Genomic DNA, 12510 nt, shown 5'->3' with positions numbered 1-12510 from the left:
GACTTTTGCCACATTTTGTTACGATACAGCCTTATTAAAAAATGTATTAAATCGGTTTTTTTCTCATCAATCTACACACAATACCCCACAATGACAAAGCAAAAACAGGTTTAGACATTTTTGCAAATGTATATAAAAAAAAAATGAAATATCACATTTACATAAGTACTCAGACCCTTTACTCAGTACTTTGTTGAAGCACCTTTGTAAGCGATTACAGCCGAGTCTTCTTGGGTATGACGCTACAAGCTTGGAACACCTGTATTTGTGGAGCTTCTCCAATTCTTCTCTGCAGATCCTCTCAAGCTCAGTCAGGTTGGATGGGAGCGTCACTGCACAGCTATTTTCAGGTCTCTCCAGAGATGATCGATCGGGTTCAAGTCTGGGCTCTGGCTGGGCCCGTCAAGGGCATTATGAGACTTGTCCTAGTATTATGAGTACTTGTCCAAAACCACTCCTAAATTGTCTTGGCTGTGTCCTTAGGGTTGTTGTCCTGTTGGAAGGAAAACCTTTGCCACAGTCTGAGGTCCTTAGCGCTTTAGGAAGAGTCTTGGTGGTTCCAAACTTCTTCCATTTAAGAATGGAGGAGGCCACTGTGCTCTTGGAGCTCTACTTTGATCCATTCATCTTTCCCACAATCCTGACTAGTCTCCGAGTCCCTGCTGCTGAAAAACAACCCCACAGCATGACGCTGCCCCCACCATGCTTCACCTTATGGATGGTTCCAGGATTCCTCAAGACGTGACGCTTGTAATTCAGGCCAAAGAGTTCAATCTTGGTTTCATCAGACCAGATAATCTTGTTTCTCATGATCTGATAATTATTTAGGTGCCTTTTGGCAAACTACAAGCGGACTGTGGTGCCTTTTACTGAGGAGTGGCTTCCGTCTGGCCCACTCTACAATAAAGGCCTGATTGGTGGAGTGCTGCAGAGATGGTTATCCTTCTGGAAGGGTCTCCCATCTCCACAGCGGAACTGTCAGAGTGACCATCGGATTCTTGTTCACCTCCCTGACCAAGGCTGTTCTTCCCCGATTCCTCAGTTTGGCCAGGCGGCCAGCTTGGTTGTTCCAAACTTCTTCCACTTAAGAATGATGGAGGCCACTGTGTTCCTGGGAACCTTCAATGCTGCTGTCATTTTGTTACCCTTCCCCAGATCTGTGCCTGGATACTCGGAGATCTACGGACAATTCACCCCATGGTTTGGTTTTTGCTCTGACATGCACTGTCATCTATGGGACCTTATAAAGACAGGTGTGTGACTTTCCAAATCATGTCCAATCAATTTAAATGTACCACAATCAAGTTATAGAAACATTTCAAGGATGATCAATGGAAACAGGATGCACCTGAGCTCAATTTCGAGTCTCATAGCAAAGGGCCTGAATACTTATGTGAGTAAGGTATTTTTTTAATATATTTATATATATATTTGCAAACATTTCTAAAAACCTGTTTTCGCTTTTTCATTATGGGGTATTGTGTGTAGATTAATGAGGAAAAAATAATTCAAGCAATTTTAGCATAAGCTTGTAATGTAACAAAATGTGGAAAAAGTCAAGGAGTCTGAATATTGTCCGAATGCACTGCATCTTCTCAAAGAAACTACTGGTTGTTTTAAAACGTATCATTATATTTCTGTCATGCTGCTTTGTTGACAACTACAACCATCTTGCGTCCCAGGTATTCAGCCAATCAGCGGCTGCCGCTGGCTGCCACCCAGAGCTTGTTATGACTATTGTGTTTGAGGTAAAGCCTAATTCGTCTCAACGTCTCCCAGAGCTTTGTTCTGTTCAGGCCGGGAATCAATATTCTAAATGGACATTGAGGAGGACAGGGTGTGCATCTATTCTCACCACAGTGACTGCTCTCTTGCTCTCTCTGAGATGATGGATCGACAGTGGAAGATGACTGCGAATCAGCGGATCCCACTGATGACTCACCCTCTGTGAGACCTTACAACCCTCTTAAAAAGGGTCTCCAAAGCCGTAGCTCATAGACGACAAAAATCCCAGTGGTCAGCGCAGACACATTCACTCCCTCTTGCTTCCCTTCTTCCTCACTTTCCCACATGGCTGCTGGGCGTCTCACTTGGTTCAGCTTTCAGAGCCTCTATCCAGATCTCCGGGGAATCTGGCCAATGGTGTTTGAGAGTAATTTGTTGCAATGTAATGCTTAAGGCAAAATCTTGCTCTGGTGATGATTAACACTGGAAAGTGCAAGGGATCAATTTCACCGCGTACACTTACGGCATGTAATACTGTCCGTCTGGGTAGGGGAATATGACCTCCAATTTAGAAATACAAATTGATCGGGGAGGGAAAGAAAGCATCTACACCTACCTATGCTGTGATGGCTTATGGGATTTTTTGGATTTTTTGCACGCTGCAGATAGATAATACTTTCAAGGTGGCTAATCCATTTAAATATATCCCACTCCTACACATCATACGGTATCTATGATCAGCAAGTGAATGGTCACGGCAATTACTGCATGCAGCAAACTTGACAGTCCTCCAGGCTTAAGCAGTCTTGTTCCAGTTTTGTGGATTCAGTGCCTAGCATTACAGATTCCCTCTGATTTTCTCTGAAGCAATGGATGGAGCTTCAAAGAAACCCAGCAGCATTCAGGACATAATGAAAGCAAACATAGGATTCAAAACAGTGTGTGAGCAAACCATTAGACGTTGAAACTCTGTTTGGACAAAGTAATCAATGGTCAAATCCCTTCTTAACACTGCCTTTTACCCCCCCACACCCACCCACCCCCTGCCGCCTCTAAGCTTTCCTCTCTCTCCCTTGCCTTCGCTGTGATTTCAGGAATCATTACTTTCCATGATGGCTGTTTCTCTCACGCTCCCGCTCTCCCCCTCTCTGGCATTGTACCAATAACACAACTCCTAGTAATCTTAATCAAAACTGGCGTTCTCATGAGTTGCATCCTCTGATATTTACTTTGGGGAATATAGGCACTGCAGTTCCTAGAATTCATTGGTTGGCCCATCTTCAGTCCATCAATAATGGAACATGTCATTGCCCAAACTCATGCCCATATATACTGCAAATGATCTGCAAGTCAGCAGAGATTTATGATGTGCAGAAGCATACCCACACACCGTACCAATTCAACTCCTGGTCATTACACTGTGCAAATTGTAGTAGAGTAGACCATCCCCAAATATAGCTCAACATCGTTCTTATGAAAGCAAGTAAAAGTTTATGAAAGGGAGTTTCCTGTTTAAACAGGAAGTTATTATACACCAAAAAATGTAGTAATAGTCACTGTGAATGGGGAAAGCATTTATGTAGACCTACAGTAGCAGTCAAAACTTTAGGCACAACTACTCATTCAAGGGCTTTTCTTTATTTTGACTATTTTCTACATTGTAGAATAATAGTGAAGACATCAAAACGATATAATAAAACATATGGAATCATGTAGTAACCAAAGAAGTGTTAAACAAATCAAAATATATTTTTGATTTTAGATTCTTCAAAGTAGTGAATTATATATTTTGATTTATTTAACACTTTCTTGGTTACTACATGATTCCATGTGTTTTTCATAGTTTTGATGTCTTAATTTATTTTCTACATTGTAGAATACCTGTGAAGAAAAACCCTGGAATGAGAAGGTATGTCCAAACTTTTGACTGGTACTGTATATACAGTGCCTTGCGAAAGTATTCGGCCCCCTTGAACTTTGCGACCTTTTGCCACATTTCAGGCTTCAAACATAAAGATATTTAACTGTATTTTTTTGTGAAGAATCAACAACAAGTGGGACACAATCATGAAATGGAACGACATTTATTGGATATTTCAAACTTTAACAAATCAAAAACTGAAAAATTGGGAGTGCAAAATTATTCAGCCCCTTTACTTTCAGTGCAGCAAACTCTCTCCAGAAGTTCAGTGAGGATCTCTGAATGATCCAATGTTGACCTAAATGACTAATGATGATAAATACAATCCACCTGTGTGTAATCAAGTCTCCGTATAAATGCACCTGCACTGTGATAGTCTCAGAAGTCCGTTAAAAGCGCAGAGAGCATCATGAAGAACAAGGAACACACCAGGCAGGTCCGAGATACTGTTGTGAAGAAGTTTAAAGCCGGATTTGGATACAAAAAGATTTCCCAAGCTTTAAACATCCCAAGGAGCACTGTGCAAGCGATAATATTGAAATGGAAGGAGTATCAGACCACTGCAAATCTACCAAGACCTGGCCGTTCGTCTAAACTTTCAGCTCATACAAGGAGAAGACTGATCAGAGATGCAGCCAAGAGGCCCATGATCACCCTGGATGAACTGCAGAGATCTACAGCTGAGGTGGGAGACTCTGTCCATAGGACAACAATCAGTCGTATATTGCACAAATCTGGCCTTTATGGAAGAGTGGCAAGAAGAAAGCCATTTCTTAAAGATATCCATAAAAAGTGTTGTTTAAAGTTTGGCACAAGCCACCTGGGAGACACACCAAACATGTGGAAGAAGGTGCTCTGGTCAGATGAAACCAAAATTGAACTTTTTGGCAACAATGCAAAACGCTATGTTTGGCGTAAAAGCAACACAGCTGAACACACCACCCCCACTGTCAAACATGGTGGTGGCAGCATCATGGTTTGGGCCTGCTTTTCTTCAGCAGGGACAGGGAAGATGGTTAAAATTGATGGGAAGATGGATGGAGCCAAATACAGGACCATTCTGGAAGAAAACCTGATGGAGTCTGCAAAAGACCTGAGACTGGGACGGAGATTTGTCTTCCAACAAGACAATGATCCACAACATAAAGCAAAATCTACAATGGAATGGTTCAAAAATAAACATATCCAGGTGTTAGAATGGCCAAGTCAAAGTCCAGACCTGAATCCAATCGAGAATCTGTGGAAAGAACTGAAAACTGCTGTTCACAAATGCTCTCCATCCAACCTCACTGAGCTCGAGCTGTTTTGCAAGGAGGAATGGGAAAAAAATTCAGTCTCTCGATGTGCAAAACTGATAGACATACCCCAAGCAACTTACAGCTGTAATCGCAGCAAAAAGTGGCGCTACAAAGTATTAACTAAGGGGGCTGAATAATTTTGCACGCATAATTTTTCCGTTTTTGATTTGTTAAAAAAGTTTGAAATATCCAATAAATGTTGTTCCACTTCATGATTGTGTCCCACTTGTTGTTGATTCTTCACACAAAAATACAGTTTTATATCTTTATGTTTGAAGCCTGAAATGTGGCAAAAGGTCGCAAAGTTCAAGGGGGCCGAATACTTTCGCAAGGCACTGTACAAAAACAACCATTCCCAAAGCAAAATAAACAATGAATCACTTTGTCTCTGTGCTGAGCTCTCTTTCTCTGGCTTCAGAAGAAAAGTCTGACCTCACTCAAGAGATTTTTCACAGAGCAAGCACGTTAGTCTCAGCAGGACATCAGATGTCACCTTCAGACATGCGTAGTAAACGCCAATTTAGGCTTGATCCGACCATGTGGTCCGGAGGCTCCGTACATAGGGTGTGACACAATTGCAATGTCTTCGGAGGCTTGCGGCGGCCGTATCAAGCTCCGTACCGCATCGCCGTGCGATGGGCTCCGTATAGCGCCGCATTGACATGTTTGGTTGACAGTAGTTGGGGGTGGTACATCCCGTATAAACACAAACTCACTTCCTTGACAACAAAACATAATCTTTATGATACCTCGTGTAGGGATTTCAAAGACATGAAAATGAGTTTGAACTCCCGGAAAGAGATAGGGGAGGTAATGGGGATAGATGCCGGTAAAGAGGTCAATGGAATGCAGACTGTGGGGGAAAGATGGATCCCGGATTGGCGCAATTTTCAACAAATCTGATCTAACAAAGTGGATATTTGTAAAATCCTTCACGATTGCTGTATTTATTGTAGCAGGCCCACAATGTGGTTACTAAAATCAGATTTGGATATATTTGGCAGTTTTTGCTGCATAACATTTTAAATTAGTCCCTTTCATAGTTTAGAAAAAGTGACTGGTAAATGCTAACTCCCATTCGTATAAACTGGTAGCATAGCTAGCATACAGAAATCGGTGGTGGTAGTCTAAGTTGTTTTTAACTGTAATGCAGTTTATTGGTGAAGGTGACAGAAACATGCATTGGGGTTGACATCCATACAGCATTATACTCTGACTTTTACCTCAACATAGTGTGAAATACACATATATACAATAGACTAAATGTAGGCTAATTTTGCTGAGCGGCAATGGGGAGACTCGGGATGGAGATGCAGGTGGGAAAACAGTGCTGACTTTTTACTTCAGAGCTCCTATGTCAAGCACTGGGAAACGGACTCAAACATCTCAGAAGAGGTACGGTCTTGTCTTTTTGTTTATCCAGTTGCTTTTAATTAGCGGGATAGCTACAGAGATTAGCTCTGAATCACTATGTGTGGTGCAGCGCAGACCAATTCATTAGATGCACGACAGCTCCCTGAAGCACAAGAAGCATGAATGCTCTCACTACTGCCATGGCTGCATCGCAGTAAGTGCTGTATGGCCACTGCAGACGTTGAATTGACCATGCAGAGCCTTTAAGAGTCCAACATAGCTACAGGGGGGCCAAAGCAACCAAAAAAAAAAATAGTCTGGCCAGTGAGAGCCTGCCTCTGCAGGAAAGATCCACAATGAGGCTAGCGTGATTGATACACTCTGTAAAGTTATTTTCAAAACTCCTTGAGCGGAATAGGTGGAATGGTAACAACTGCATCAAACACATGGTTTCCAGGTGTTTGATGCGATTCTATTTTCTCAGTTCCGGCCATTATTATGAGCTGTTCTCCCCTCAGCAGCCTCATGTGCTGTGGCCTGACAGGCAGGCCATCACCATGTGGGTTTTTTGCAGATTTCTCCCTTTTGTTGCTCAAATCTGGTCAGTTTGATGGTGACGGCAGGCAGCCGCTTGCGAATGGGCCTCTCTATCACCTCCAAGATATTCACCAGCAAAGGGATACAGAATAACACAAACATTCTTTGAACCGTCCAAAGCGTATACTGGATGAGAGTGATGTAACCAATTCCACAGCACACAGGAGTGTCTTGGGTATTGTTCAGGAGGCTGTACGAGACTACGAGTGATTGCTGTTTTGTTCCAGTGTAATTTGAGATGGGCTGACCACTTTCACAATTTTTCCCTCTGAAGTAGACTTGAATTGCAGGAAGATGAGGTGCGATCTAAGGAGCCCGATAATTCCCGCCTATCCATAACGCTGCTGTCTGCTGTCTTTGTCGCTAATGGGGCTTTGATGTGCCATAGATGTAGAAATACAGTGCCAAGCAGAGCAAAGCAGGGAAACTAGAACAAGGATGGGGCTGGCAGATGTACACTACTTGAGGGAATTATAAAATAAAAAAGACACTGGCCCTACTACCACCTCATTAAAAAACCCTCTGCTTATTTTAGTTGGGAGGACGCTTCTCATTGAGACCCCCCCCCAGTGTTATTAAAACTTTGTCAACTTTGGAGAAAAAAAAAAACATGCATACAAGACATACAGTAATGTGTGGGTGCGTGCGGGTGCACAGTGGGTGTGGGTGCACTTTTGTCTTGGTGTATGTATCCGCTCAAATTCTTTATATACTAAAGGATGTGTATGAAATGATTGATGCTCCCTATATCAATTACTCAAAGCCTAGATAACCACCGAGAGCAATATCATTCTACCAATTACACAGGAGTAAAGTGCTTTGGTGTAATTTGCTGTGAACATTGTGCCACCTGCCCAATTATATATAGAATATGTGCTGCAGAGACACTGGAGACGGTTAAATAATGAAACAGGTTCCCTACTTCACCCAGATATCATACTCCTGGGAGGGAAATATGGGGACATCTGACTTTACAGTGCAACAATTAAGAAATGTGTGGTGCAATGGGCCCGCATTCCCACATGCCCGAACACACACACACACACACACACACACACAGGGTACCAGCAGTGGCATGCAGAATGTACGAACAGTATATAAAATGAAAAAAAAACACAGGATAATCACCAGAGGTTTACTAAAAAAACATGTTCAATTTCCTGTAGGATCTCTAGCTCTCTAAAGACGTTTCGGACCTCGTCTCTCTCTATGCACTGCTGTTTGTTCATGTACTTCATGGCGTACATCTTCTCTGTGTCCCTCTTCTGCACAATGCACACCTTCAGGGGAAATAAGGACAGAAGAACAGAGAGTAGGTTACCCACTTAGAACTGGAACCAGACTTGCATAAAGCAAGTGAAGACAGATGCCCACAGACACCTTAGTATACAATAATATACAGTATACCAGAGCATGTGACAGGATTGGCTTTTCATAATGGCTGATATTACTGCCCTCCATTAGAATATTTACAATGGGGCTTGGAAAACATTTACAAAAACACAAACAGTCTCCGACCTCATCATGTGCTCATTAAAAGTTGATGTTTCGTAGAGTGGAGAAATGTCAATGTGAAATGTCAAGAGCAGGACAGGGGGTATGGGAGGGCAAGCCTCATTACTGTAACATTCAGTCATTAGCAAGCTATGACCTCAGCTACTGTTACGCAAACAGTCGCTACAGAAAATAAACAATGGTTTGGAAAGAAAACTCACTTCTATAAAGAAGTACTAATCTCCAATGAAGAATGCCAAATTCTGGCATTATTACAGAAAAATCAACCGTACCGAGTAAAATATTGAAGTGATCAAATATTATATTAAACACACTGTTGATACCTATCCCACACCCAAGTGGAGTAATACAACAATTCATGCAAGTTTGGAACAATTTCACAACTTTTATTTTTATATATACACACTTTCTTTTTATTGAAGAACACAAAAACACAAAACAGGAAGGCAGGTAGAGCACACATCATACGTACATCAGATTAGTTACAAGTAACATCATCTTTGAATTAGACAACTTCCAAGTATGGATCCCAAAATAATATTTTAGGTTTGGTAAGGCCATACTCCCACTGTGTTTTGGTAGTTGCAATGATGTACATTTAATTCTTGGTCTCTTACTGTCCAGATAAACCTTGATATCCGTTTATCCCATTCCCTAACTGTTTAGGTGGGATTTCTATAAGCAGTGATTGGGAACAAATACAGTAACCTCGGCAGGATATTCATTTTGATTGTTTCAATTCTACTGCTAAGATCCAAAGGAAGTGAATTACACCTGTCCCGATCATCATATATTTTCTTGTTGATGGGAACATGATTTCTTTCATAAGGTTTTGGTGTATCTTTTGGTAGATTTACTCCAATATACTTAATGGATGAAGAGGTCCACTGGAAGTTATATTTACTATTCAGCTCTTGCTGTGGGTATACTTATATACAAGGGTTTGGGTCTTGTGTACCCTGAACATACCCTGAAAATGTTCCAAATGTTTATAAAACATTTGTCAATCTACTGTACACTTGAACCTGGGTCTTTAGGAAATATCAGAACGTCATCAGCACACATGTATACCTTGTGTTCATTGCCTCTTATTGTTATTCCCCCGAGGATGGGTATTTTCTTACTGCCTGTGCTAATGACTCGATGTATAAGGAGAAGAGCGTGGGTGAAAGATCACAGCCTTATCTTGCCCCTCATTTTAGACTTATTGTTTGTGACAAAATGTCCATTAATCTTTATTCTGGCAGTCGGATATGAATGTAGTGTTTTGATGCACTGTATCACTTTGTTGAAATCAAATAGATAATCCCATCCCACTACATCAAATTATTTTTCTGCATCTAGACTGTCCTCCATTATTTTTGCTATTATTGATGCATACAGTTTATAATCCACATTAAGAATCGCAGTAGGTCTTTTGAAATTGCATTCCTTCTTATCTTTACCCTCCTTTGGAATTACAGATATTATGGCTTCTCTCCACGATGGTGGTAGACCCCCCCCCCCCCCAACCCCCTTCCACAGAGTCTAGTTAAAACAAGCCTGAAGGAGAGGTGTTAGTTGTTCTCTGAAGGCTTTGAACCATTCTGAAAGGAAGCCATCAGTGACTGCAGATGTGTTTACTTTTAGATTAGATATTGCATTATTACATTTAATCAATGGTTGTTTATGAAGTCTATCGTTTCGCTGTGTCCAAATTGAGGGGAGATCAAGTGAAAAAAAAAGCTTGATTGTCTGTGCATCTGCCTTCTATGGTTGCTTGTACAGATTTGTATAGTATGATTCAAATATATTCTGCATTTCATCCCATTTGCATGTAATCATTGTTTTATTTTTCGAAAGTTGTATTCTGTGCTTTTTGTTTTCTGAGTCTCCATTCTGGCAATTTTGTTGCCTTGAGCCGGCTTCCTAATATCGTAGTTTCAGGGACCTGAGCTTTTTCTCGACTTCTTCACTATAAATCTGATCAATTTCCTTTTTAACCTTTTGAATCTCACGCATGCAATATACACTACATGACCATAAGTATATGGACACCTGCTCATCGAACATCTCATTCCAAAATCATGGGCATTAATGTGGAGTTGGTCCCTCTTTTGAAGCTATAACATCCTCCACTTCTCTGGGAAGGCTTTCCACTAGAGGTTGGAAAATTGCTGCGGAGACTTCCATTCAGCCACAAGAGCTTTAGTGAGGTAGGGCTCTGATAGGTGATAAGGCCAGGCTCACAGTCAGCGTTTCAATTCATTCCAAAGGTGTTTGATGGGGTTGAGGTCAGGGCTCTATGCAGGCAAGTCAAGTTCTTCCACACCGATCTCAACAAACCATTTCTGTATGGACCTCACTTTGTGCATGGGGGCATTGTCATGCTGAAACAGGAAAGGGCCTCCCCCAAACAGTTGCCACAAAGTTGGAAGAACAGAATCGTCTAGAATGTCATTGTATGCTGTAGCGTTAAGATGTCCCTTCACTGGTTAAGGGGCCTAGCCCAAACCATGAAAAACAGACCATTATTCCTCCTCCAAACTTTACAGTTGGCACTATGCATTGGGACAGGTAGCGTTCAGATAGCCATCAAGAACATGCCACCGCTTACCAATCAAGAGGGTGCACAAAGTTAACCATACCTAAGAACCTATGTGGGCAAATTTGTACCTAAATCTGGCAACTCACATGAGTCTACTGTGTAAAACTACAGAGTGGTGTTGGAACAGTATAAACAGTTTGAGGAGCTCAAGGCATGAATCACGCATGCTCCAGTACTGAGGTTCTATGATGAAAAGCGCAAAACCAAAATCTCAGCAGATGCCTCTATAGCAGATTTCCAGTGCCTTGCACCCCCCTTGGCTTTTTTCCTATTTTTTTGCATTACCTGTCATTTAAATAGATTTTTATTTGGATTTCATGTAACGGACATACACAAAATAGTTCAAATTGGTGAAGTGAAATGAAAAATAATTACTAGTTTTAAAAAAATTACATTTAAAAAAAATGGAAAAGTGGTGTGTGCCTACTGTATGTATTCACCCCCTTTGCTATGAAGCCCCTAAATAAGATCTGGTGCAACCAATTACCTTCAGAAATCACATAATGAATTAAATAAAGTGTGGTGAAAACAGTGGCAACCAGATCATATGATGAAATGACACCTGAGGGAGTTACATACAGGATAAAATAAGAAGATACAACACACTACAAATAGAAAAGGTTGCCGACCCCTGGTGTAGCCTATTAGGAGCATAACAGCAGAAGTGTAACAGCAGAATCTGCGAAGGCCCGCAGCAGCGGGAGGATGAAGGTCGAGAACAGGTTTTTTTCCTTCTTCTCGTTAAGCTCCCTTGAGTCATTTGTGTCTTAGTTATTTAATCACAGTGTGTTTGAAGCATCAGACAAGCTCAGTAGCCTTCATATAGTGGACTTCATTAAAACACATGTGTCTATATAGGGAAAAATATGTTTAAACATTTTGACCAATCGATTAGTCGAAAGAACAGACTACTCTAGGTCGACCAAGATTTGTTGTAGTTGGGGACAGCCCTCATTGTAATTAATTTGTTTATTTAACCTTTATTTAACTAGGCAAGTCAGTTAAGAACAAACTATCATTTACAATGACAGCCTACCAAAAGGCAAAAGGCCTCCTACGGGGGCTGGGATTAAAAATTAAACAAAATATAAATATAGGACAAAAATATAGATCACGACAAGAGAGACAACACTACATAAAGAGAGACCTAAGACAACAACATAGTAAGGCAGCAACACATGACAACACAGCATGGTAGCAACACCACATGACAACATAGCAAGTCAGCAACACATGACAACACAACATGGTAGCAGCACAAAATATGGTACAAACACTATTGGGCACAGACAACAGCACAAAGGGCAAGAAGGTAGAGACAACAATACATCACGCAAAGCAGCCACAAGTAACTGTGCAAGATCACGGTAGAACCAGGGCCTGAACCTGTTAATTCTCATTTTCTTTATGGGGGTGTGTTTGTTAACAATAACACTGAAAATATCAAAAAAGGGCCAAGCATCTTCTACAGAGGGGAATCAAGCTGATTCTATCAGTTCATGAAGGCAGGCTTG

General features: G+C 41.3%; 1 protein-coding gene across 6 annotated transcripts in view; it reads right to left on the bottom strand.

The window, feature by feature from the left end:
- The window catches only part of LOC110526969 (serine/threonine-protein kinase 32C), a 150753-nt gene that overhangs the window by 44824 nt on the left and 93419 nt on the right, over window positions 1-12510 (bottom strand). For 3 of the 6 annotated variants that reach the window (XM_021608144.3, XM_090237305.1, XM_090237301.1), the window contains one exon: window positions 8023-8174. The exons of 2 other annotated variants lie outside the window; for them this stretch is intronic. In XM_021608144.3, coding sequence (XP_021463819.1) covers window positions 8023-8174 — 152 coding nt within the window. The remainder of the gene's footprint in view (window positions 1-8022; window positions 8175-12510) is intronic. One more of the 6 variants, XM_090237309.1, reaches the window with a different exon arrangement.

The sequence above is a fragment of the Oncorhynchus mykiss genome, chromosome 1 (assembly GCF_057628025.1).
Source record: "Oncorhynchus mykiss isolate SJ-2025 chromosome 1, ASM5762802v1, whole genome shotgun sequence".
In the NCBI taxonomy this organism is placed as follows: Eukaryota; Metazoa; Chordata; class Actinopteri; order Salmoniformes; family Salmonidae; genus Oncorhynchus; species Oncorhynchus mykiss.
This window is presented reverse-complemented; position numbering and strand designations above follow the sequence as displayed.